General features: G+C 41.1%; 2 protein-coding genes across 3 annotated transcripts in view; one reads left to right on the top strand and one right to left on the bottom strand.

The window, feature by feature from the left end:
* LOC117545580 (TSC22 domain family protein 2-like) overlaps positions 1–18388 on the top strand; it is a 42772-nt gene extending 24384 nt beyond the window's left edge. Inside the window, exons 2-3 of the mRNA XM_034215417.1 lie at positions 15895–15946; positions 16202–18388. Coding sequence (XP_034071308.1) covers positions 15895–15946; positions 16202–16543 — 394 coding nt within the window. The 3' untranslated portion in view covers positions 16544–18388. The remainder of the gene's footprint in view (positions 1–15894; positions 15947–16201) is intronic.
* Positions 18389–19371: 983 nt separating this feature from the next.
* Positions 19372–27495, bottom strand: LOC117545583 (UAP56-interacting factor-like). 2 transcript variants are annotated; one of them, XM_034215421.1, is made up of 9 exons: positions 27290–27495; positions 27023–27163; positions 26449–26612; positions 23614–23765; positions 22472–22547; positions 22257–22375; positions 22042–22116; positions 21760–21886; positions 19372–19989 (listed from the first exon to the last, which is right to left on the bottom strand). In XM_034215421.1, the coding sequence occupies exons 1-9, from the start codon at positions 27357–27359 to the stop codon at positions 19888–19890; spliced, it is 1026 nt and encodes a 341-aa protein (XP_034071312.1). In that variant the 5' UTR covers positions 27360–27495; the 3' UTR covers positions 19372–19887. The 2 variants fall into 2 exon arrangements, with proteins under 2 accessions (XP_034071312.1, XP_034071313.1); XM_034215422.1 differs by having other exon boundaries at positions 23614–23762.
* Between the last annotated feature and the right edge of the window lie 6 nt (positions 27496–27501).

The raw sequence follows: 27501 nt of genomic DNA, 5'->3' as shown, positions 1-27501 counted from the left end.
TGTCTGGAATCTGTGGAATCCCAGTTTGCTAATCGATATCTTGTTGGTGCAGATACGATATGATAAGGGTATTTTACCTTGAGTTCTGTGCTAATTGCGCTCAGGGCAAATTCAGAGCCTTTGTTATCACCCTTTTGTTTTGTTTAGCTAAACATGGTTAATATTGTCTGAAAGCTGAGTTTCTTCCCGTTATGTGAGTATGACACATTCATAGTTTATTAAATGTTAAGAAGCCCTCAGACGCTGTTTCTTGCAAGATGTTGCGTTTTGCCCCCGCCGGGCCATCGGGTTTAACTGGTTAATACATTTTGGTAATTCAATTATTCATTTTGGTGTAGTTTCTTTCACTTCCTTTCCTGGTTACCCATTTTCTATCTAGTGTTCTATTTAGGGGACTTATCAGCATCACGGTTTGCTTTTCAGTAAAAAGAAAGAAGAAAATCCTGCTTTTGACATTTTGTCTCTAGGAATAGTCCTGCTTGTAGCTTGACTGCATTCTGTACTAAATAAAAAGATGGTGTTTGACAGTTTCCATACTGATACTTCTCAGAAATACCTTGTTGGTTCCCAGTAAGAAGGGGATGTTTTTGGGGAGCTAAGGTTCCCTATCAAACAGTTGAACTAGGTTCCTGCATTGGTCATGGGGATAACATTCCTTGGTGTTCTGACACTTACCCATGCAAGTGGTATGTGAGCATCCCAACTCCTACCGTCCTTCGGTTGCCGTGCTGTAATTACACCGATGGTTCTGGGGCCTCCCTGCTCTCCATCTCCCTCGTCTACAACCCAAAACCTGTTGAAAGAAACTCCCATAGGGCAGATTGAATCTAAATAGGTTTGACCTACTTTTGCTCTGTGGCAGGAGGATGGATGGTGCTTAGAACCTGAAGCTCCATGAGCACCAACCATGACAACTCAATCGCCAAAAGAGCTGAGACTGAGTTTATTAGTCAAATGACAGAAGATTGATCTCTAACTATTTTTGATAATGGAGTCATGAAAATGTCCGACAATGATTTAAAATATGAAGATTTTGTGCCTCTCCTTCATTTTCTAAAATATTAAAACCAACATCTTTTGGGATTTGGACTGACAAGATATTTAAAGGCATCCCCAGACTTTTAGAAACTAAAAAATGTTTTCACTATTTTCGGACATTTTATAGAACCGACGGTGATTGATCAATCTGCAAATCAATCGACGATGAGTTTTAGTTGCAACCCTATTCCACCCTCCTTCTTTGCACCCCCTTACTGTTACTCTCTACCTGTCCGTCTTCTGCTCCCCCCGCCTTGACAGCCCTCTATCCTGTGCCCCAAAACACTAAAGCAACCATTTTGTGGAATTTGGTTAAATGGGACTCTGGAAGTAGCCCCAATACCAGCTACCCCACTGGCATTGCACCTTGATATATTTGTTTTCTGTATGCTTTATCTCACTCTTTGCGCTCTCTACATTTACACATGTATCTTCCTGACCTTTTACTTGCCCTTCCTTTTACAACAGACAAATCAATCAACCCCCCCCCCTTCACCATCTGCTCCTCACTTAAATGAACACTTTTAACCATTTATATATCCATTACTCACCATATATTATCTTGAACTAAAGGAATAATATATTTTTCCCACATTCCTCTAACATGAAATAATATTCAAAAAAGTGATGGGATGAAACCCTCTTTAATGGTCATACATGCAGAGCACACAGCACACACAGTGAAATGTGTGCTCTGCTTTTAACCCATCTAGTGCAGCTATTGCACAGTGCCCAGGGAGCAATTGGAGTGGTGGGGGGGGGGGTAGTCTGGTGCCTTGCTCAAGGGCACCACGGCAGGGCCCAGGAGGTGAACTGGGACCTCTTCAAGCACACTCCATATTTAGGTTTGTTCGGTGACTTGAACCGGCGACCCTATGGCTCCCAGTCCCTACCCCTAATGACTGAGCCACTGAAATTCGGCATAAATGCAGGTACATTGGGGGCCATGTTACACAACAAATGTGCTGTATAACCGAAGTCTTTTGTATGCTCAGCACTACCCAGACAATCCGTTTAAATGGTCGCACACTATCGGAGACGTGCAACTCATCCGTGACATTCCAACATATTTTTAAATAGTTGATTTTGGCAAAAAACAAGGATCTTTCTGAATTTGTGAGCAATCAACTGGATAACTGAGGCCTGGATTATACTGCACAGGTTGTGTGAGAGTTTGTAAATAGACCCTACAATGAATTCAAAGCATTAAGACTTTTTTTCTCTGATTTCTGAGGCATGCGCGAAAACAAAGTTATCTTCAAAAATTCAAGGTAACACAGGGTGAGTTATTGATTGGTGAAGTATCGCTTTAAGTCTACCGTGAGCTTTCTCATGCTGTAGGAGTTGGCAGGGGTATTAAAAGATCCAACATCGTGAAACGTAACCTTAACCTTAACCTGTAACGTAACTGCCCTGCAGTCGAGGCACATTGAAGGAAAAACCATGTGTCGGGCTCCAGCTAGATGTGACATCAACCAGCAAGAATGCACCCAAAAGGTTATTTTAGTCTGTTGCCAGTTCATACAATTTTTTATTATTTTTGTCTTCCTGTACTCTTCATTTACTCTGGGTTTAAGGGGAGACGGCACTTTCACCACTCCTTAACACTTCGACAAAGAGGGGCTTTCATAAATGGATATTGACATGTTAGATTTACAAAAGAGCCATTGAGAGATGAGTGTTTGCTACTTGAAAACAAGGAGTGATGACTCCTCCATTTCTCCTTACATCATTCATATAGATGTGGCTGGAGTCATCTGACCTCGAGGAATTCAGCCGATAACTGGCTTGCAAGGAGCTCTGATTTTGAGCTCTAAAAAAAAAATGGGAGTTTGTTTGCAGAGGTGCATGCTCGCCACACGCGTGTGTCCATGACGGTTTTTCTACAGCCGCTGCCCACAAAGTAAAATTAAGCAGAGGCATAGGGGGAGGATTGTGAGAGTGTTTAGTCATGAGGTAATGTGACAAAGCGAGTTTGTGCCAGGGATTTCTAGGAAAAGAGCCTTGGCTTCTACAATATTCACACACATGCTGTAAATCAACTCCTCATTCCCTCGTGTGTGTGGGTCTGCCTGCGCTGACTTGCTCCTCTGTTTGCGTAATTGCACATGTGTCCATATGATCATGTCAGTGTGCATTTATATTTGTGTGAATGTGGGAGAGAAGCAGTAACTTTTGAAAGGCACAAGCCTGGAGTAGATTAAATGAGGTGTGTGTGTGTGTGTTGGGGGATTTCCTTTCCCTTTCCTGCATATACATCCCCTAGCATGGAACACAGTGTACTTTTTTGCTAATCACCAGGAACATAGGGGGTAATGGTAAAGCTAAAATCAATACAAGAAGTCAATACATGTCAACACTACTGAGTAAGGATTTCAGATTTGCAGCTGAAATTGTAATGGCAGAATTTGTTGTTGTAGTTATGAAAAAGACTACCTAAGCATGAGTAATGGCCAACCCACTGTAGAAGATGGCCTGAGGGAGGCTCTTTTAAGTTTATTAAGATGTGCCCACCTTTGAACATACATTCCTGCGTTGAGGTCAAGACTCCCTTTTGCTTTGCTCTGTTCAGATGTCCATTATTAGTTTCATTAGCCACGTTTTTCCCACTTTAATTCCGACTATAGTTCCGAAATGTCGCGTTCACACCAAAAAGAGCCCGAACTAAAATGAGTTTTTTTTAGAACCTTTTTACCCCCTTTTCTGTCCCTGCTAGAGAGCAGGCACTTTCGTAGGAGAAAAAGATTCCTATGTCTGATTGGTTGGGCGAAATGCAAACCACGCCCCATCTGACAGGAGGGAGCCTCGTTGAGCTGCGAGTGTGGCTACAGACGGAGTTCACTCCGTCATGGAGGGGTAGGGTCGAGGGAGTGGTTTGGGATTGGGCCTAATTTATGGCAACACAAAATAAAACATGGGAGCGGTCGAGTGATGAGGAGGTGTCGGCGTTCTGGCGATTTACTCGGAAGTCCCCAACTCCAGGGACTTACGGCCGGGGACTTCAGGTGGCAGTATACGCCGTGAAGTTGTTTGCGGCCTGCCAGTAAACCCAAAGCAGAAGAAGAAGTGACGTCAGTGGCTTCATTTGCCTACTCCTCTCCCAGGAACTTATTCCAGTGTGAACGCGATATGTACTTAGTTCATGAGAACTAAAGAGTTCTCATGAACTAAGTTCTCATGAACCTTTGTGGGAAAAGTACTGTGGTGTAAAGCGCCTCATGAAAGCCTTTCCTGCAGCCAAGTTAACTGCAGCGTTAGCCAAGCCAAGTTTACTGCTCAGAGTTTTCTGAGGGGGGGGGGGGGAAATGAAGTCACGTGAGGAGATATTTCTAGGAATCAGTCTGTTTTCACTGTCTCAACTCTTCCCTATATCTTTCTCTTCTCTCTTTTTTTTCCCTGAATGTGGTTGACACAGGAACCCCTACAAGGCTTTCTACCAGGCCTTCCAGTCTGACAGCAGATTAAGGGACTTAAAGGCCCACAATGATAGGTACGGTACTCTGCTGAGTTTTGGACTGGACGGTCCTGCAGAAGTGAAGCAACATGTTCAGTAGCAGCAAGCTTTGCTTTCTCCACGTGTATGGATTGAGTTTGGAAACAAAGCCTGGCAGGATTGGCCAATAGACTTTTCAACAACATCTCTGTAATTTAGCTTTCAACGTCTGTCTCTGATGCTTTCTTTGGCACTAACTGTTCTGGTTTGCTTACTGTTTGAGTGTTATTGCCACAAGTTTCATCTCCATTGTTTTTTGTACTATCAAAATTGCTGAGATCCTTGGCCATGAACCCAATAGAGCTAAACTGTTGAGTAGGGGTGCAACAACTAATCGACTTAATCGATTAAAATCGATGACCAAATTAGTTGCCAACTAATTCAGTCGTCGATTCGTTGGTGACGCCATCACGTGTGTTTTACACGCCGTTAAGCTCCAACGTTATCGGTCTTTTTATCGGTACTGTAGACATTTAAAAAATATTTCATATGTATTATTGCTACAAAAACTCCAACGTTATCGGTAAGGGCGGTAACATGAGCAATTTGTCTAAACATTTAGCAAAAGTGCACCACATCCAGACAGAGAAATGCACCGGGTTCGACTGTCTTTCTAGTAGCTCTGTAGCCCCATCCACTAATAACTTTTCCACGTCAGCAACACACGGAGTTAACAAAATTATACAAACATGGGTTAATGATTAGAGGTAACTGAGTTATTTATTTAGTTAAAGTTTCAGCTATTCTGTTTACAGTTCTGTTATCACATTATTTAATATGATTTGTTAAAACATTGTTTCTTTTGATGTGAAATACTATTTATTTAATTTAAATAAAAAGCAATGTTCATTTTGTTCACAATTTGTTTAGTTAATTTAATAATATTTCTATATTTGAATCAAGTATTGATCTTTATTGTCTTCATTGTTAGTTTCCACATGCCTCAAGCAAAATCTAAAAGTTGATGGCTAAATAAGAGCGTTTGAGAAATTGTGCAAGGCATAATAGTCTGAATAGTCGATTAATCGTTTCATTAATCGATTATCAAATTAGTCGTTTGTTGCAGCCCTACTGTTGAGTTGAGTAGATTAATTACAAGTTAAACCAAATGCAACGATTGCTTTTTGGTCATCGAGAATCTATTTTCTGATGAATCTATTTCCCTAATCTGATATCTGCTGATATGAGCTAATTGAAAGTATGGTTGCAGATGTTGGCCAATGAACGCAACGGGACAATATTTTGGTGTTGGAAGAATTGTGGTTTCCTTTTGTAGTCTGTATAGTATTTACCAACTAGATAATGCAATTCCTGAAGAAATTGCTAGTGGAAATGCTTTATGCTGAAAATCTGACGCAAAACTGCTATGCTGAAATGTAATGTGTGAGAAGAAAGTGAAGAATTTAGATGTCCTGATTTAGATTTAGATGTGTTGATGGCTGCATCGTTAACAAACCTGTGAAGTTTTGGGCCGTTTGGAGTATTTTCACTAAAGTTATGTGAACCGTGTTTCATGGCGAGCATTGTGTTGCCATGGCAACGGCATTTGAAGACATTTCAAAACTGTCTCGTAGATGTCTTCACGGCTGGATTGTTAGCACACATGTAAAGTTTGAGAACTTTTTGACCATTTTCATAGGAGTTATAGCAGTATCGTGTTTTACGGCGAGGGATGCGTTGCCATGGCAACAGCTTTTGAGGAAAACTCACTAAAGACACGCATAGACATGTTGAGGGCTGGACCATTAACTGTCATCTGAAGTCTGGTGGTGTTTTGACCATTTTCATATGAGTTACGACAACATCGTGTTTTTTTGGCGAGGGATGTTTCCATAGAAACATCCTATGGTGAGATCTCAGATTTGGCGTAGAGCTGTTGAGGCATGGACCGGTGATACACAAGAGAAGTTTGGGGGGTGATCGGACCGTGTCCTTTGGAGGAGTTACAGCGACATTGTGTTTTATGGCGAGGGATGCGTTTCCATGGAAACGGCATATGATGACACCCCATAATTGACATAGAGCTGTTGAGGGCCGAACCATTAACCATTATCTGAAAAAAAATATGAAGGCGAATTTCAAGCTCTCCTCCACTCTAGCTGTGACATCACGCACTCTACCCTTAACGAGCTGCGCAATGCAATACACACCAATGTTAAAATCTGAAGAAGGCCTCTTTACCAAGGTCTGAACAATGTTTAATATCAATGTCAACATTGTCTCATCTTCAAATCCATTCTCGAGTTGATAATGTTTGAGTGACAGATATGTTACCGGATATTTGGAACCCTGAAATAACTTCATCAGTATTGGCTTCAAAAACGATGTAATATAGTTAGTATTGTACAAAGCAGAAAGCAGCACCAGATACTGGGCACATTTTTTTGTATTGGTTCACTCGAGCTCAAAACAATTAATGATCAAATATTTGCCAATGAATTTCTGTTGATCATTTTAGTTCTAAACCAATCATCTAAGCAAGGTTATTCGAACATACCTAACCCTAACCCAAAATATCCCTCCTAATTGTCCATTGTGAAAACTGATTTTGACTGACAATAAATGATACAATTTTAAGCAGGAAGTGACATTTTGAACCTTTTTCATTTATTCAACTTCCCAGTTAGTAATTTAGTAAAACTATCTGATCATCAGACTGCTCATGTTGCGTGCTGTACTGAATAACTTCCCAATATCTCAGAAGGTAGTTTGTTTAGTAATGTTTTGATCTTTTATAGAAATGGCCAAACTATAATTATTGAACTAAATTAAAAATGCTAACATACTACATTTGCTTTTGCTTTTAAGTCGATGAGACTAGTCTAAATGTGTGTGCATGCCATCTGTAACACTTACACAAAGTAAGAACAGCCTGCTTTATACTGCAACACTCTCCACTGTGTCACCATGTCTTTCAAATACATTTTAATCAGTTACATTATAAATGCATCAACGAGCTGTTTAAATCATAAAGGATACTGTAGTATGAGGACTCTGCCCTTGTGTTTTAACAGCTACCCTGACACAAAATAGTGAGTGCCTTCAACATTTGTACCATGCCTTTCACAAAAATGAAAAGGGAAGGACATGAAACCATAACTGTGGACAGGAAATGAAACTGTTTTTAGAGAAATATAGAGCTGACACACCATCACTAGCCTCTGAGGAACAACACACACACACACACACACACACACACACACACACACACACACACACACACACACACACACACACACTAGGGCTGTCCCGAATACAATTTTTCGGGCTCCGGATATTCGGTAGTAATCAGCAGCGAATATTCGAATATTCGGTGCGGAGAGATTATTATTATTTTTTTAATACATTTTTTTTTCTTTCAAAAAAATGTCATAACACGCTCCGAGACACCTGACAACACGCTGTTAAGCAGAAGCGCAGAAAGAGCATACTATTACGATTTATATGTATTTATTGTCTCAGTACTCGCATAGCCTACATTAAAACCACAGTCTATGATTACAACTAAATGTGTCCTCTGCATGTAACCCAGCCGCAGTGCAGCGCTCTGGGACCAAATCTGGTTCCAAATTCCGTCTATATCGTTTTACAACCTGAAGATACAAAACACATATTTCTGTTATAACAACAATACTTTTAATAACAGTAGGCCTAACAGTGTAATACTTGTTACCAATACAGTAAACAGTATTTAAATAAATGAATAACGAAAAATAAATGAACAAACTGTATGCCAATAATTGCCTTAGCCCCAGATGTTCCCACATTGCTCCTATTATTTTCACTATTCGGATACAATTGAAAAACTAATATAAAAAAACTATTCGGTTGCTTGCAACGATTTTCCAAGCAAAGTAAGTGCACGATTTTACCATGTGTAACGTTACTGTTTAAACGGCGGATAAAGCAGCTTCATCATGGCAACTTGACAACAGCTAAGCTAAGCTAGGCTACTACTTACAGCATCCGGTGACTTTTCAGAGTTGTTGTGCCACCGTGGTAGGCCAGTTTCTTGTCGCATATTTGGCACACTGCCTTCTTTTTACCGTCGTCCAATTTAAAATGGTCCCACACAGCTGAAGTCTTCGGCATTTTGTGTTCAGGTGTGTGAAGCGCGCCGTTCGTGACTGTGAGTGAACGCGATGTCAGGAGCACAGGCTGAGATTGTATATATTTCCGCATTTTAACAGTGCAATTCAAAAGTATAAATATAGTATAAGAATATGGCAATTCGCCTTTATTGATAGCATACATTTAGGAAACAAATAAAAATAAATTGAAAAAAAACGAATATCCGAATAATGAAATTGAAACCCGAATAGTTGGCCAACGAACGAATATTCGAATAATCGGGTACAGCCCTAACATACACACACACACACACACACACACACACACACACACACACACACACACACACACACACACACACACACACACACTCACACACACTCACACGATGTGCATTATGATGGCATTATCTAAACTCCATTGTTGTGTTATTCCTTGAAGACTCAATATCTGTTTTACTACTGCTAGCTCAATTTTCCTGATTTTAGGTGATTTCCCCTCTTGTAACTCTGCAAAATTATAAAATTGTTATGGGCCCCATGCTTCACTTTTTTTTTATATTTCTGTTGTGGATACGCTGTTCTGCCAAGGGCTGTTTTTGTTTCCGTGGAAAAGATAACCAGGGCTTTGTTTGAGACAGTTTGGTAGCTCATGGTGATGGCCTTTGGTACTGACCCTAAATCAGTCTATTTTATTGGTATTATATGGGATCAGGTCCGAAGCAACCAGATGAAGTCATTGTGTTGGGCTAGTGTGAAAAATGTTCAAACCTGTTTGATATTAAAGAATCAGTGTGAAGGATTTATTGGCAGAAACGGACTATAATATTCTCAACTATGATTTCATTGGCGTGTAATCACCTGATACTAAGAAACCGTTGTTTGCTTACAATGAGCCTTTCATATCTACATAGGAACACGTTTATTTTACGGAGTCCATCATGTTGCACTGCCATGTTCTATGGTAGCCCAGGGCAGACAAATACAACTCTGATTGTTGAAAGAGCGTTCCTTTATTGCATTACCCAGAGGCATTGATTCTGCATGATCCTATACATACAAGTAGTTTTAGTTTTTCCTTTTTTTGATTTACTTTACTGTCTATATTTAGCACAGCTGAAGATAAACAGGAAATGGGGAGAGAGAGTACAAGGGGTGTGGGTGGGACAACATGCAACATACAGATCCTATTTACCATAAAGTTCTCCATATAGGAAAACTGATCTGGATGACACCTTTTCTTGATGGAATATACTATTCAAATGCAAAGTGTGCACAATGCATTGCAAAAAAAACGGGGCTGTCAAAATGTCCCGCAACGAAAACATTTCCTAATTTAGGATAAATAACATATATCTTATCTTTATCTTGTGTTCATCCATATGGCTTACCTGGCACATCTTCCTGGCAGAGTATAAAATAAAGATAATACACATGGTCACGAAATACATACTAAACACATCTGTTTTGGCATTGGCATTAGTAGTATGCTAGCAACTAGCATTACTGTAGATATTTTTAAAGTCGATATTTCGCCCACGGCTTGAGAACTACTTTTGCAGAGGTGCACCAAAAGTTTTTCTCACAAGACAATCAGGACAGACTGGGCTGTTTTTGGAAGGGTGCTTAAACGGGGCCTTTCAGGCAGAGGATGTGTATTCAGATAGGCAGTACAACAAAAATAATCTGTCTTTTGAACATAAAAGCATGTCAAAATGAATAAACCTGAAAAAAAGAATAACATGTCCCCTTTAAATGATTACGAAATTGAACCCAGAGCCATTCTAGTATAGCATTTAAGGATACAAAACCTATCCATTCAACTTTTTTTCTATTTATTTTTCCTTAATAATTTAAGGAATATATAATAATAATAATACAATAATAATAATTTATTTTTCCAATCTTATCATTTTTGTCACTGTTATGTTATGCAAAATGTAAACTTAAAAAAGACAGCCTCCATAACCATCTCCTATCATCGCTCACTTTGTTATTACACCGGAGTCATACTTCTTGAATAGTTTGGATGCTTGCTTGATTGTAGCTTTTTCGCACTTCCTTATTAATTCTCTGCTGGCAGAATACCAACACCCTGCTACATACACAGCTGTGCAATGAAAGGTGTCACAAATGGCGGAAGTTGTTTGAATAAAACGAAAGTGAATACATTCACATGTGATACGAGTGTGAACAAAAACATGCTCTGATTATTGAAGGTGTTTATGTCAGCTTGTGTTAGAAATGTAAAATCTAGATTAATTACAACTACAATTTAAAGCTAAGAAACACAGGCATTTAGGTAAGATTGTGCACCTGTTATCCTTGTGCACATAAATCCGGCCTCACCTCCTTCACTCTGAACTTGTCTTGGCATGTCTCAGTGCGAGTAAAATACTTGTCTTTGTTGTTACTGGTTTGCTGAAGAAAAGCCTTGTTGCTCTTCAATATACCAGCAGTTCTGCCACAGGCAACAGGCAACAGCTATTCAAAGTCCACATGAGTTATTCACCCTCAGAACTGGCCCCTGTGTGGTGCAAACTTTTCTGCGGCTAATGGACTTTTTTATTGACATTCCTACTTTACAGCATTGTAAGGGAAACGCCAAACTCTACCCGTGGCTTATTATAAATGTCTGTCCCGTGACGTTCACAGTAGCGTTTGTTGCATAATCAGTGTCGGGGTAAGCTGAAACCCTCATGAGTGTTCTGTTTTAGCCCCGCCCATAGTCCTCTGGAGTTTGACCATACTCACCATTGTTATATACGGTTTGCTTTGTAACGCTGGAAAAAACTGGAGGAGGATTTACTGTGCATTCAACACGTTGTGTTTTGAAGTAAGCAGCTTAAGCAAGTTCTCTGCTCTGACTTGACATCTAGAGGTTCAAACAAGTTCATGTGTGGTAACCTCACTCATGTTGGTTTCCAAAAACTCCCCTAGTGCCAGTTGTTCTTGGAAGTTCTACTTGGAGCGCCAGATGGTGTTCTTATACGGTTTCATTCAGTTCGTTGTTATTCTGGTCTGATTCGATTTAACGAGAAATGTGACGATTAGCCGCCCAAAACCATCGAGACTCAACAAACTCGTCTTTACCAACTTTCACTCAGATTGACTTCACTGTGGTAATCCGTCCCACACATTTAGAAGTATTATTGTGTTGATGTTTTCCAGTCTCCGTAGCTACAAACTCATCACTAGCCCGTCACATGGGTGTTCTGAGTTTCCTCTCTTTGTATTCCCTGGTTTGATCCAAGTGGTGTCATTCCATCTCACTATTGCCTCCACTGAAGCCAGCTGGAGAAAAAAGGAGCCAAAACAAAGAATCACTGTCAAGCGGGATGACGACGCTGAAACTATAAGTTGAGTAGTCAATTGGCAGAAAATAAATCGGTAACAATTGCCTCCGCCAAGGAGTTAATGTTGTATTTTGTCCTCTTCTGTCGGAAGGATTACGAAAAAAGAGCAGAGTTTTTGTCCGTATCACGACTTGAACCCACCTTGTCGGAAGAACTTCCAAACTTGGTGAACTGGAGCATTCTGAAAAGCATGTGAATACAACATTGTCTTCGGTGTAAGACCGCCTTGTTTGTTGCAGTAAACTCAATGATATTGTGTTTTGGTTGGACAAAATAAGCAATTTGAATACATTATTTTAATGGGAATTTCTACTATTTTCTGACAGACCAGACGTCTAGAACGTAATAAAAAAACATGCTGCAGATTAGACAATAGTGCAAAGCTCTAGATGGTTGCGTAATATGCCTCTCAGCACTTACTGTTGTTTGGATGCAAGTTGTCACATGACGATACGCCAACATTTCCCTCCCCAGATGTACTGTTTCTCCCAAAATTTCAACTTTGGTCTGTTTCTTCTGTAATCCAGGGAGCGTCCTCCCTTTGTTGTCAGGAAACACTTTGGTGACTTTCTGTCTGCAGACCGGCCGCATTCACTCATTCTAAAAGGCTACCATCAGTTTCATTCTTGTTCTCGTTCACTGCATCTTTCCATCATTAGTCGAATCATGAAAATAGAATGTGCATCATAAAGCAAATATTCAGTTCACATCTGAATCCAGAATTCTCCGGACAGTTATGACCACAAATAAAAAAATGTAAGCGTTTCCTTAATAATGTAGCAATTGTTGAGGTTCTCGCACTTTTTATAACGATAGTGCTTCGTCGTTCTCCTTTCTTAATTTGTTGTGAACTTGCAACAGCTTACACATTTAATTCACATCTTTCATTGATTGTGCTTGGCTTGATTTCAAATAAGGAAGCAATAACATTTTGATAACACTTTTTTTTTTAGATAAGTTATGCAAATTGATTGAATTATTTTCAGATGTTTGAACAATTCCTGAAGGTTTATATTTGGCCATTTCTGATAAGTTACTCTACATGGACTCAACACTAACTTTTACAAATGTGTTTCTAGGATGGCAACCAGGTATCTTCTTTTTGGGGACAAAACTGAAAATCCCTATATTTTAAATAATTTAAAAAATATGCAGTTACACGTTAGCTATACAATAACATATGAAATGTATACATGTATGCAGTACAATCTCAGCTGTCAGTTCAGACGCCAGACTACTCTCCCTCCCGAACGTAACCATTTTTATTTTAGCTGGTTCTTAGTCAGTTGAACTCTTCACCCCATTCTGACAACCTAATTTGCTTTAGTCACTGAAACAGATTCATGTACCGCACGCGTGTACCGTGTTTAGAAGTGGTTGTAACAGCAATACTTACTAATCCAACACATACTGAAAGTTTTGAGTCCACGTTTTGCTGTACATTTTGCTTTAAATATTAACAATTGGTAAAGTCCATAAATGTTTGCCAATGTCAACCTGGCAACCGTTACGTCTTGCCCTGTGTACTGAATATACAGTGTGTTGAATTGAATATGTTCTACAGCTACAGTATGATTCTGTTAATGGTTATGTATGTTTTTGTCTGCACTATGTGAAGCAACAAGGGGTGTAGCCCATTCATGGTCTGTACTTGACAGAGTGACAGACTCCCCTGGGTACAGGCCTATTGAAAACCCCTGTTTGGGAGCCAACTATAGAAGGGCCACATGTTATTTTTTTTCATTTGGTTATGTAACCGCTCCTGGGGTCACATAATACTGATGAGTGAGCCCTGGCTGCTGAGAAGTACATTCCTGTTTGTAATTTACATCTTCAGGAGATGGGTGTGTGTCTGTTGATATAGGCTAGAGACAATATGTATCTTATTCAACACATGTCTGCATTGTATGATGTTCTCTCAGGTAACGTGTGTTAGACATGGTCAAAGGCATGTAGGACAGGAGATTGACAGTGTTTCATAGCAGCAGACGTATGGGGAACATTCCTTCCTTGGTACAGTCCACTGATGGCAATCTACTGAGTGCTTCCGCTGGCCTAACACTCACACACTGGATGGTGTGTGGAGGAACGGAACATTTTGTCCTCGGGGGGGGGGGGTCTATTCTCTAATTAACCTGCTGTTTTCTTGCATTGGTCTTCAACGTCTTCCCATCGTCCTCCCATCGTCCTTTGTTGCAGACGTCAACCCAAGTTTAGGAATCTTCAACAGATACTAGATTCCCGAGGTCCATCCACCAATGGGCCGAGAAATATTTCCGTTAATAAGCCCAAATCTTAGTTTACAGGCTCATGTTGATTTACTTGACGTCAAACCTTCTGAATTATATTGGTTTGTTCAAGAGTTTTGCACAAATAGTCCCTGAGTGCCACACTCCCAGTTAAGATAAAAGCTTGTCGGTGCCCTCTGGTGGAGGTACTATTTTATGGTGACACAGTTTCTAAAATATACCTTAAGCTTTTTTGCATTGGTGTTTTTTTTTTTACCTGACCTTGTAAATACCAAAATGGGTTATAAGCAATTCTAAGTTAATAATAGCTGATGGAGATGTTGTTGACCCGGAAGTGTTGTGTCATTCTGGTCTGGTCACATCGCTCTGATTTCGAACATTTTAACTGATCTGATACCGCCATTTGTTTTTGATTTAAGTAGTTCTGGGAATGTTACTGAGCAGTCACAATATAAGTAAGTTGTGATTTGTAAATATACTTATAAAGATTAATTGGACAGAAGAAAATGTGTAGTTTCACTAGGTTTGTTTATTTTTAAACTTTCTAATTCTAAGGTTCATTTTTACACGTTTGTATTGGCCCTTTTTAAATAGCTTAATTAACAGAGTTGAATGTATTAATAGTTGGCACTTGTGGGCCTCCGTACGTCCTGCAGTTACTGTCCTCAGCAGACAGGCTCTGTAAGCAGGCGGAGTTGACGTGTCTCCCCGCCTCCTCTCAGCTCCTCTGACATCTCACCCGTCGGTTCATGTTACATTATTCTAAAAGTGGTCACAGTCACCCACTAAAGCCCCCTCGAGTGCACTCCGGTGGCCCTTTCCTCTCTCGCTGCTCTCGATGTAGCTTCAGCCGCAGGCAGCACCATGCCGTGCACTTTTTCTTACAAACCCCCGTGCTGCCCCGAGGACCCCGGCCGGCATGCAACCTGTGGCCCGCTGCTCTCCTACCGGACCCGCCGCAGGTAACGGGGGGGTTAGGGGTAGGGTTAATTGTTGTCACTGGAGACTAATTTGGTTAAGATTCACAGGTCTTGACACGCAACTTGCGTCATCATATATACTTTAATAGATGGTGGGAGAATGTGTGTGTCATACTCAGGCAGCAGCGCTTTGTTGTCGGGTCTTGGCTTGGGAACCGTAAGGTCACTGATTCAAGTCCCTGAGCGGACTTTGAAAATGAAATGTATACATTGTATATCGGAGAGGTGACAGTTCACTTCATGGGAGCTTTCGAGATGTCCTTGAGGGCACTGAAACATGGCAGACCCTTCGCTCTGACACCTCCATCAGTGCATCTTCTTACTATATCCTGTTATTGTTGCCAGCAGCCTTTTGAGACATGAGCACACCTAATACAGCAGTTCCACATTTGCACCTACCTTGTGCTGCTTGCAGCCACGCTTCCTTCATTTCTCCTGCCGTGACCTATAAACAGAGCTATACAGTACGACCAAGAGTGGTGACGAGTCATTTCATATAGTCTGCATTCCTGTGGGCATTCCACAGCGGTTGCTTTGATAAATTGAGCACCAATGTCTTGTCTAATCCTTTTTCTTTTATTTATTAATGTGGTGTTTCTGATTTTATTTGTTTATGCTGAGAGTTAAAGATGACTATCCTCTGGAGGTTTTGAATCCTGAAAGCTTTGGGATCAATTCTAAAAGGACCATATCTTTTCTTTTTCACAGGGCCTCGGGAACCAATGTTGCTGCCATTGACAATAAAATTGAACAGGCAATGGTGAGTACTCTAGTATTTACCATGCATCGTACACTTCTCTAGAGCTGCAATGGACCAAACGCATATTTTAATAATCCAGCCATTTTTGGAAGACATTTCATGCAAAAATATCAGAGGATAGTTTTTTCTGTTCACATCATAAACATTTAAATACAATTTGTAGAACTGGGATGGACACGTTTTTTTAGTATTTTCTGACCTATTTATCTGGTCAGGTCCTATTTATTAATTTCTTTATGTCACGTGTTCCCGCAGGACCTGGTGAAAAGCCATCTGATGTACGCGGTGCGGGAAGAGGTGGAGGTGTTGAAGGAGCAGATCAAGGAGCTGTTTGAGAGGAACTCTTTGCTGGAGAAGGAGAACGCTGTGTTGAAATCTCTGGCCAACAGCGAGCAGCTGTCTCAGCTGCCCGCACAGCCGGCCCCCAACTCCAGCACCACCCCCCCCCAGCAAGGACTCAGCCAGCCTCAGCAGCAGCCTCCGCTTCAAGTTCAGCCTCAGCAGCCCCACCCCCAGCCGCAGCTCCACCCCAAACCCCAGCCGCTCCAGACTCCGCTCGACCCCAGCCAACCGCAGCCCAACGTTACCTCTGCTTGAAGTGCATCCGAAAAGAAAAAAATCTATTACATCTAGTTTGTGAAATTAAAAAAGAAGATAAAAAAAAAAAAAACATTGTCTTCTTAGCTACCAGCTTGACCACAAAGTGCAGTGTGTGAGTGTGTGTGTGTGTGTGAGAGAGAATGTAAGTGTGTGCGAATGTAAGTGTGTGTATGCATCTGTACTGTGGGCCTTTTCCAGTGTTAATGCAATCATCGAGAGACAGAGAAAGTGTGTGTAGAGAGAGGGGGGGGGGGTGAGGGTGTTTGGTTTCATCTTGGCTGTGTTCCCGGAGCCTGCTGCGGAGCTCGTGGACAGGATGTCTTCTCCAGACTGGCCCGTGACCTCAGCTGGGGTGTCGGACAAAGAGGGGGGGCTTCACCTCACATAAGGGACAAACGGGAGTGATTGTCAAAAAGAGCGATTATTTTTTTAAATGACATATGAGTGGGTGACGGGGGTATTTGTAGCCTTGCTGTTTCATGTTGTACAGTAAGAAATGGGAAAGAAAGTTTCTCGGAGCGCACCACCGCTGCCGCCATCTTTACATCAACCTTTGCATCTTTCATGTCTTTATTTATTACAGGGCTGCTGTTCTCACGCCTAAACAATATCACGAACCTGTCCAACAGCAGCCCGGTGACTCGTTTCCACTTTCTTCTTCAGTGTTTCAACAGATCGGCCATACTTTGAAAATAGTGATGCTTTACGTTTGTTGAAAACGTAAGCTTAAAACAAATCTGACAAATGTTTAACACTAACTCAAATCAGCAGATCCAGTATGTACGGAAGAGGATTAGGGCCACATTTGATATTTGTTTGCGATCTGACCAAAAAGTTCCAAAATAATGTAGTTTTGGGAAGTCAGGATTCTGAGATTTTTTGGGCGAATTCTCTGAAAAAAAGTAGGAATTCTGACTTTAGTTTCATGATTCTAAGAAAAAAGTCATTTCTGAATTCTGAGAAACATTCGGAATCTTGAGGAAAAGTGAGAATTCTGGAAAAATAAATGTTAATCTGAGAAAAAAAAAGAAGGTAGAATTCTCATGAATCGGATAAGTTGGAATTCTGACTTTAATTATAGAGTTCTGAGGAAAAATAGTAATTGTTCTGATTTTTATTTCAAATTCTGAGAAAAAGTCTTACATTTTTTTCTCAGAATTAAAAAAATAAATCACTTGGTCGAATCTCAAACACATTCACGGTGGCCATAACCCTTTTCCGCAACTATGAATGTACATTTTTGTCAAATATAAAGTATTAAGAGCCTGACGGGTGTCTCTTCACCGTCAACATCAAATCGTAACGTGAGCGTGCAGAAAGGTATTTGAAGATATCATTCTGTTATCTAAAAAGGAATTAGTATTGCCATCACCCCCACTTTCATGATTTATTTTTTCCTCCCAATGTTTATCTTGAGGGGGGGGGGGGGGGAAGCTGTGAAAATCATTCAACCTACTTTGTAACCAAAGATGCAAAGCTGTGTAAAGAAATTGATTATTTTTAAATGCACACATGTATTTCTTTTTTTGTTACTTCCTCCTTCACACGATATGTTGTTGGTCAGCATGTTCTGCATGATCTGTAATCTTCAAACCACTTTCTTACCTCATTTTTATTCAGCACTCTTATTGTAAGATAGTCTGTGAACAGTGTAAATGGGAGAAGGGGGGGGGGTGATGCGGAGCAGAGAAAAATAACCTAGTGTTACTGACACTAGTCACAGAAAAATGAAGTGAGCCATGTTTTGTTCATTTAAATGGTGTTTGAGATTCATATGCCAATAGTTTTGTTACATTGCAAATTTTAATGTATTTAAATAAAAGCAATATTCAGATTCCATAATACGGGTTTCTTTGGTCTCATTTTAACTAGTTTAATACAATATTTTATTTTTAAAGGGACAAGTATATTGTCCCTCTAGCCTGGAGTGCTATTTATCAATCTAGATTGTTTGGGTGTGCGTTATCTCCAATAACATGTCTCTAAATGGCACTCTATATTAAAAACCAGCAGTTATGTCTCTTTCCAGATATGACCCAGTGACAAATGTATTTATTTGGCGCTTGGAGCATCACAAACCAATTAGTTGCATATGAAGCGGATATCTCCAACACAACATCGAGAATGATCAATAAAATAAAATGGTTTTATTTAGCTGTGAACTCCCCTAACTCAATAGTGCTGGCTACAGTCTGACTCATAAGGTGAAGCAGAGGAGGCTATATTCTCCCTTTAGGATGAGCGTCAGGACCAGTGGATGCACATTGTTTTCTGGGTCATACAGTTATTGTATTATAGTGTTGATTTTGGTGAAACTGTCCTGTTGGAGCCAGTTTTAGTTTTTATGTCAAAGGTCAAATACTATTGCCACCTGGTGGTCAAATCTGTAATATTTAGTTTAAGATAAAAGACTACATTTCCCACAACGGCAGCCTATGAGGAGACGGATATTGGCAACCTGAGTGGGAGAAGCCAACAAGACGCAGTTCTCAACCGTTTCATTCCTTAACGTTTATTTTTTGAAGAAAACAGGACAATCTAAGTTTGCTAATTATATTTGAGTTGTACATCTTTTGTTTTTAACTTTGAATACATTTTATTTTGGACTTACCACACGAGCTGCATATCAAGCCAGCCTTCCAAGTTAGTCAAAACAGACTGTTTTCAAAAGGTGTTTGAAGGCTAATAGAAAGATAGGAGGCTGCAACGTCTCCCTTTAACAACATTTAAACCCATTAACGTGGGTTCCTCAAACTGTGAAGAGGGGGTTATGTTGATTACAAGAGCAGATGGAACTTTACAGTGATTTGAACCTGTACAAATCGTTAGAGAAAACTCATTTATTTGAAGAAACATTACAAAACAATTCTCACAAAAAGAGTTTAGAGATCATACCAGTTGAGTAGCACTTGAAATGTTTGGCTCTATGAAACCTGATGTACTTTATGATTCTGTTTTCTTCAAGGTTGTGTCTTCCTGGTCGAATGTACTTATTGTAAGTCGCTTTGGACAAAAGCGTCAGCTAAATGTAATGTAATACGTGCCACCCTTGCAAACACATAGCGGTTCTCTGTGAAGAGAGATGCGTCCGAACAGTCGTCATGATAGTGTCGACAGTTTCAAGGCCATGGGAGAGAAAGAGTTCCTTCCTCCCCGGTGTGGGACATCCACAACACAGACAGTGGAGGACAATGAATGGGAACATATTTTTAACACTCCTCCGTTGACACGCGTTGTTATCCTCCCTTTCTTTAGTAAAGTCAGTGGTTGAGTCTGTTCCCTCCATCAGGAAGGTTGGGTTCACTGTGTAGGACAGGACTTCTGGGTAATTTGCCTCACAACTAACCAACGGTAACAAATCTGCTGCCCTTGCCGCTCTGTGCTGTGGAGGAGCGCTGATCCTTCAGGATGCGGAACCGCTCGTTCAGGGTGAGCGCTGTTTGCTGCACGGACAAAAAAGACAACTTTACTGAGAGAAATGATTTCAGTGGTCCTACAGACATTACACAATTACATTAAAAGACATTTGCGTCGTTTTCTGGACTTCTAAATAATAATTGTCAAAAGTATATCGTTTTTTTTTTACAAATAAATGATGTGATTAATGTTTTGTTTTTTTATTATCTAATGTACATATTCAAGTCACCAATTTAAACGTATCAGTGAAGCTGGAAACTGATGTGTATTTTACTTTGAGCAATTATTTATAAGCTCTTTGTAATGGTTTTTTCCTGCTAACTGTGTGATTCTTTAGGCTTGCATATTACATAGATGTAATATGTATTTATAATACAGGGCAGTATATGTATTTGATGAGACTTCATATGTAATGCTTTGAGCATACAGTCATAAATGCACACATGCAGTGTTACACACACACAGGACCAAACTCATGAACATAACCTGATAGACAACGCTGAGGGCTCAAACCCCCATCACAACACTTCTCAAGCTGTCACAGTGACACCCGTCAGAGCGTCCGTCCTCACAGACTTTACAGTGAGACAGTGGGCCCTTCTTACTTCTCTTATTTTTCATTTCCTCGCTCCTCGGTCTCGTCTCACCGGAAGTTGATTTGTCTGCGCCATCTTGAGTAGCGTCCCAATGGCCTTATTTTTGCCCGAGGAGCTATAACCGAGGAACCACCAGACCATCCTCCGATGAAATCCTCAGACACTCGCCCCGCCCCCTTACTGTGTATCGCTCACTGATTGGACGAGGCAGCGCATGCACTGATCTGATGCTTCTTGACATGAGAGCAGTTTCCCAGCGGAGTGAAGAAAATACATGAACCTCACGGGAGTCACTCCTCAGTTTATACTGTGTTTTGTTTCAATTCATGTTTCATTTAGTTACAAATATGTGATATATCTGAACAACAAAGTGGTCAAATTAATTGTATTCATTTTTTGGAAACATTTTCATGATCGCTTTTTTCGTTTATACATTTTAAGAATGGCGTTTATCTTTTTTGAGAATGAGTTCTTATTTTATTTAATGTATTTGGATCTACAACAGATGATACTAATGTTTATGTCAGTAAATGTGTGCTAACAGAGGCGGGGGGGTGTGTGGAAATAACGGGGACAGGGCTGCTGTCATACGAACAGCTGTGTGGCGTCATCACAAGACATCGCTTCACGTGGCGCTCCGGAGGAAAGGACGTCCCATTGCTCTTAAAACTCATTTCCCTGCTTCTCGTGGTTTCCTTGCGTCCCTCCATGCTTCCCTGGTGGGAGGGACTAAACGCAGGGAAACGACGCAAGTGAGGGAAGCAAGGAATCCATTTAACCGAAGTGAGAAGGGCCCAGAGTCTTACTAACTGTAGTTCCAGCAATGATGCTTTATTTTGAAAAGACAAATAGTTCCAAGATTAAGTGCTTGTAAAACATAGAGATCTTTCCCTTTACCAGCCGGCATTAGTAATAATATTCAGACCAAGTATGAAGACAACGTGTACAGACTTAAACGTTGAGGAAAATCCTATCACATAAGACTTTTTAAAATATTTTTTTATTTTAATTCGGAGGACTTTCTAAGCACTTGTTTAAGAAAATGGGACGTGTTTCATGGTGTTCAAATACTTGATTTTCATTCCTCAAAATTCATTTCCCCTGTTTTTCTTTTTAGACAATATGGGTTTACAAACAATTGAAATCAAAACAGTCCAATGCTTGCGTATCTAAGCACACTGATAAGTACTGCGCTCTCACCGGTTTCCCAACACTGTTGATGTCAAACTCCAGAGGCACTCCTTTGGGGATCTTCTTCTCCACCGTTTCTACCTTCGGAGGGGCTGCAATGGCTGCTGGGGGATGCAGGGTCCAAGCAGAGGGGGGCCTGGGAAGAAGTCACTTTGATCACGAGGTGTGTAGGGGGTGAATATTTCTGTATTTATTTGTGTGTAATATAATAAAATACTATACAGCAGTAATAAATAATACATGCTTATTCGAATGATGTCACTGTGTAAAAATTAAATTAAAGATATATACTCAGGCTGAGTCCTGGCTGTGGGGTTGTCAATTGAAACAGTCAAGATCCCATTGTTGGTTGATGATGTGCGCCACCTGGTGGAAAAACAGAGACACTGCGCTTTAGCACACAAACACTGGCAAACAGAACTTCCTTTCCTCATAGTTAATACTGAGACATACAGACATTCAACCACTAGAGACAATTAGACTCTGTGTCAGCCTATAATACTCACTGGCGAGTTCTGGCTGGAGGACTCTGAGGACTGTGAGGACTGTGAGGACTCTGAGGACTGTGAGGACTGTGAGGACTGTGAGGACTCTGAGGACTTGGCTTTATCACCTGGGCCTGCACCTGTACAATTGGAGATGAAAATAGAAAACACTTTCAGTTTCATTTACGGATACACTGCATTTCAACACTCTGGATGTCATGTAACCCATCCCGTACCTTGAGTCCTCTGTGGAACAGGAAGGTGGCCTGGCGGGTGTCTCTCTGAGTCTGCTGCTGGACAGGGGGCAGTGGTCTGCAGGAGTAAAAGGGCAGCAGTGTTAAGTACAGCTGCATGTGAACTGTGTGTGATGCTGTATGTAATTTGCTACAGGAATTAGCTCATGTAGATTACAGTGTTGTGTGTGTTGACATAGCTGAACACACCTTGATAATTGAATTATGCCTCTGTTTGGAAAAAAATACCTATGTGGTAAGAATCTAATAATTTAAAGAAATATGAGAAGATTTTACGCTATTTCTGGAAGTGATCAGAAAATCATATACAAATAATAAAACCCTATAAGAAAATATCATATCTCATTGAAGTATAGAATAGTATTAAAATAATAATAATAATACATCATTATTAGTGTTATGACCATAATTATAGCAAATATATATAGTTATATAAGTATAATCATTATTATTAATTTTATAATATTACATTTATATAAATGCTTGAGTAAGTTTGAGAAACCGGCTCGAGATACACTTTTTGTTATATTCCATGGAATGCTCTTAACATCCCGATAGCAATGAATATCTGAAGTGCTTTGACAAAAAATACATAAAAAAATGTCATCTGTGGAAGCTGTAGTACTGTAAAAAGCACGACCAATCATCTGAGCCGGCCGGGCTAAAATAACTGGATGGCCTACCTGCCTGTCAGCCTTCCATCTGTGCACAAACTTATCTCGTGCCCTCATTGGTCATGTGCGCGTTCGTGTGTGTTGGAGGAGGGGCTCTGTGAGGAAGTGGCAGATTTCTTCCGGCTGTGTATTTTCAAATTCTATCGCACTCCAGCTGGTTTCTCCAAAATGACCTACCCCACCTTTAAAGACACTTTACAAAGAAACATTTCACACATGCATAAAAAAAACCGCAAAAAACCCAAGATGAAATTAAACAAATTATGAATTTAACTTTTTGTCATTTTTCCCAGAATATTTGACGCAAGGGGTGTTGCAAATGTCTATGTGTGTATGACTGTTAAAAACATTACATTAAATATAATGCTAAAAGGTATGTACAAATCTGAGTTCCCCTTGTGTTCACAGAGATCCACACATTGCACAGGTGGTTCCTGAAGCTGTTCTCACCGGCGTCTCAGCTGGAAGGGTTTCCGGACCCCCGCTGCGCTCTGTCCCCTGCGGGGGTCCGGCTGCCGGTATGGCCGCCTCGGAGCCTCTGGCTTCCTGTACGGGGCCTCGGGGCGCTGGATGAAGGGCTTCGCTTTCGGCCTGGTTTTCTGCTGCGAATGAGACACAGTATAACCGTAAGGCAAGATTTTGAAAACGTACTGCCTGAAATAAAGCATAATTCAGATTAATACTCAAAATGTGAGTAACGGGAGACAGAAGAGAGCAGCAGCTTCACCATTAGACTCAGTGAGTAACGTTAGCCAATCAGCTTTTGCATATGTCTCTACAATGTCAGTGTGTATAAGATCAAACTTGAACTTTTATTTATAAGATTAAGAATTGAAAGATAAGAATTGAAAGATTTGTTTTAAGTCTATTAAAAGGAATTTTATCCCCAGGTGGGATGACATAACTGAATATAAAGTCAGTAAAATACTGCTTTAACGATTATAACTGAAGTGAAATCGAAAAAAAGAAAGTGGTCTGGGGTCGGCTGCCGTAATTCATGAGGCAATTTAGATTCTTATTAAGCCATTACAGCGCTTAATAGATAATTATGGGGTAATTTTTAAAGTGTTTAAGGTCTGAAGCAGACAGAGTTTGCTGCTCCTGGATACCAGATGATGATGTGTGTTGCCAGGCAACCATGGCGTAATGAAGGTGGGTAAGATCCAGGTCATGAAGCAGCAGGAGTACAGTCTGCAGGTCTGATGCTACTAGACCAGAGGCCTGTACTACGAAGCCGGATTTTCATTTAGCGAGCTAACTTCAGGGAAAACTCTGGGTATCCGGTCCTACGACGCTTTTTCACTTCTTAGCGGGCTAGATCTCCATGGTAACTTGTGCTGAACGGCTAGCCTGGTGCGGAGCAGGTTAGGTTCCAGGATAAGAGATCAACACAGTGAAAGCACCGCCTGCTGACCAATCAGAGCTCAGTGTGCGGAGTTTAAAGCGATCAAGTCATATTACAGGAGAATGGAAATACAGTTTAGACTGCCGTTGCAGGAAAGACGGCCGGCAAAAATCAACCGACTGTGTGAACGTGAAAATGAATAGAATATCACCTCCATCTTCAGAGCAATCTGACTATTATAACATTAGCGTTAAGAAAGCTTAATTAAATATCTGCCACAACATAAGTAACCGGATCAAAGTAACATTACGTAGGCCTACAGTCCGCGGCACTGTGAGTGCAGACGTCGATGTGTCCCATTATCACATCATATCACATCACAATGTATCATATATTTCCTTATCTGAGTCAGCTGAGCCGTATCTGGCCATGCAACAGTCAGTGTCACATACTGTATGCAGAAGTATTATTTTGAGCAACACATTAAGTTGACGAAACACTCGAGTCAAATGTAATTAAAGTCAGATCGTGTCTTAGACGGGGCAGTGATATCATGAACCTGTTAATGAATGCATTCAAACACTTTTTCTTTTACCAACTGTATTCACCTTGCAACTATGTCTCAAGATTGATGCAAAACAAGTGACATTTGACCTTTTTAGAGAGGTTTAGCAAAAAAAACTCCACCTCTGAGGTGATTTGGGTGGAAATGGGGGTTTTACCGTTTCTCTGGAACCCACTCACACACACAGTCTAAAACAAAAAGGTGTGGGCTTCGTGCACAGAGTTTTTGCACCAGAGTGAAGCTATCTCTAGGTCTGACTTCTAGAAACGGAAATGCAGGTTTATTGCTTATGGATTATCAGAAATCATTTCAAAAGTGACACAGACACATTGGATTAACCTATGGATTAACCTTCAGCAGCATTTTTATTGTTTTAATGCCATTGAAGACCACTTTTGACCAGACTACGACACAGGTGAGCCATGTTAGCGTTTTTAGCGACCTAGCGCCATATGTTTTGATGTCTGTTCTTGTTATTATCTCCGCGAGTTCGTATAATTGAGAGATAATGAGGGTACCCTTCGATTCTGTGTCACCTCACGATGTGAAACGATGGGTTGGATGTGCATAAATAATAAGGTTTTGTGAGTGAATTTCGGTGTAGTCATCTGTTAGCATTTTTCGCTCGTTGCTAATTCAGAGGCTCAGCGTTAGCATTGTGGGGTTTTTTTTGAAAAAAAAATTAAAATGATCATGAGGTGAGTTGCTTCCTGTTACATGGATATAAAACATTCATAGTTTATTAAATGAACATGCCCTCAGACACTGGCCGTTTCTCAATCGCGAGGATGCTTGCTTGGTAGCACATGTCTTCCGAGTCACTTCCTTCAGAAGCTAGGTAAGAATCCTTCCTGGCATTCGGAAAACGAAGAGTGGAACAGGCTAGCAAGTGTGCAGGTGTGCGTCATATGAGAGGCCCCGCCTTACATTTTCCGCCACAGATTTGGGGAAATTGGTCCGTGCGCAAAGCATTGTGGGGATTTGAAGGACACGAAGTCTACCCATGTGCAATATTGGCTTGGAAGCCAGTTTCCTCGCGATTGAGAAACGGCCACTGTTTCCTGCAAGAAGTTGCGGCAGTGCCCCGGTACCGGTGTCTCTCGGGCTTAACAGGTTTCAAGTCTATGTTTTATTGTTTTGAACCCTTCTACTCCTGGATGCCAAAACACGGCAGCTCCTTTGCTCTGAAACCTCTCCATCAATGCAGATGTGTATTTGAACTATATCTGAATAACAAAAACAGTGTGAAACCTGAATTTCCCCTAGGGGATAAATAAAGGCTGCCTTCTTGATGTTGTGATTTGCCTGGGGACTGTCACATCTGATCTGACAACAATGCATCCCACATGTCTCCACTCCAGTATGTCTCCATTACCTGGGTGACTGCGGCTCTGTTCAGGGTACCGACCCTCTTCAGCAGGGCCCCGGGCCGCCGTGCTGCCAGCCCGGTGATAACCCCCTGACCCCGCCGTCGACCAGGTGGGGGAGGGACCCTTCTGTTTCTTAATTTAGCTGCTCCTCCTCTGGGCACACCTCCTCCTGGTAAAGATAATATTAGCAACACATGTATGGAGAAAGTAATAACATGCAATAGGTCCATGTTACCAGCAACACACACACACACACACACACACACACACACACACACACACACACACACACACACACACACACACACACACACACACACACACACACACACACACACACACACACACACACACACACACACACACACACACAACACACACACACACACACACACACACACACACACACACACACACACACACACACACACACACACACACACACACACACACACACACACACACACACACACACACACACACACACACACACACACACACACACACACACACACACACACACACACACACACACACACACACACACACACACACACACACACACACACACACACACACTTCTCTGCACAGGTCCAGCTGTCCGGGTTGTGAAGCCCTTTCCCTGGGTCAGACGGCCTTTCTTTTTCACTGGTCTGCGGGTCACTGTGGCCTGTCTCCTCTGCAACTGTTGCTCTTTCTTGTTTAACCGAATGATGTCATCTGTGCAATGTAACACAAGAGCAATGTGAGCGTCTGAATACTCAAATTAGGTATATTTAGCTACCTACCATTTGTCAGTGGCTAGCATTAGCTAGTACTTTATAGTGTTTCTATCGAGGACCTTACCTAATGACATGTCGACTTTGTCCGTAACCGCAGGTGTTCTCCCTCTAGCTGCTGCATTATCACCGTTCATACTGTCAAATCACGATAAATCTTGAGTGCAAAGGAAATTATAGTAGTAGTAGTAGTCAGCAGCCGTGCTAACTGTTCGTCCCTTTTGAGGCTACGCTACAAAAATACACGACCCTCCTCCAAACTGCATTGCGCATGCGCTT

The sequence above is a fragment of the Gymnodraco acuticeps genome, unplaced genomic scaffold, assembly GCF_902827175.1.
Source record: "Gymnodraco acuticeps unplaced genomic scaffold, fGymAcu1.1, whole genome shotgun sequence".
Classification (NCBI taxonomy): Eukaryota; Metazoa; Chordata; class Actinopteri; order Perciformes; family Bathydraconidae; genus Gymnodraco; species Gymnodraco acuticeps.
This window is presented reverse-complemented; position numbering and strand designations above follow the sequence as displayed.

Excerpts from the sequence above, each read along its gene's own strand:
- LOC117545583 (XM_034215421.1), bottom strand. The coding sequence starts at position 27,359 with ATGAACGGTGATAATGCAGCAGCTAGAGGGAGAACACCTGCGGTTACG. Across the intron at positions 22,548-23,613 it reads CCCTTCCAGCTGAGACGCCG|ACCACTGCCCCCTGTCCAGC; the intron begins GTGAGAACAGCT and ends TTACTCCTGCAG. Across the intron at positions 22,117-22,256 it reads CCTCCAGCCAGAACTCGCCA|GTGGCGCACATCATCAACCA; the intron begins GTGAGTATTATA and ends TTTTTCCACCAG.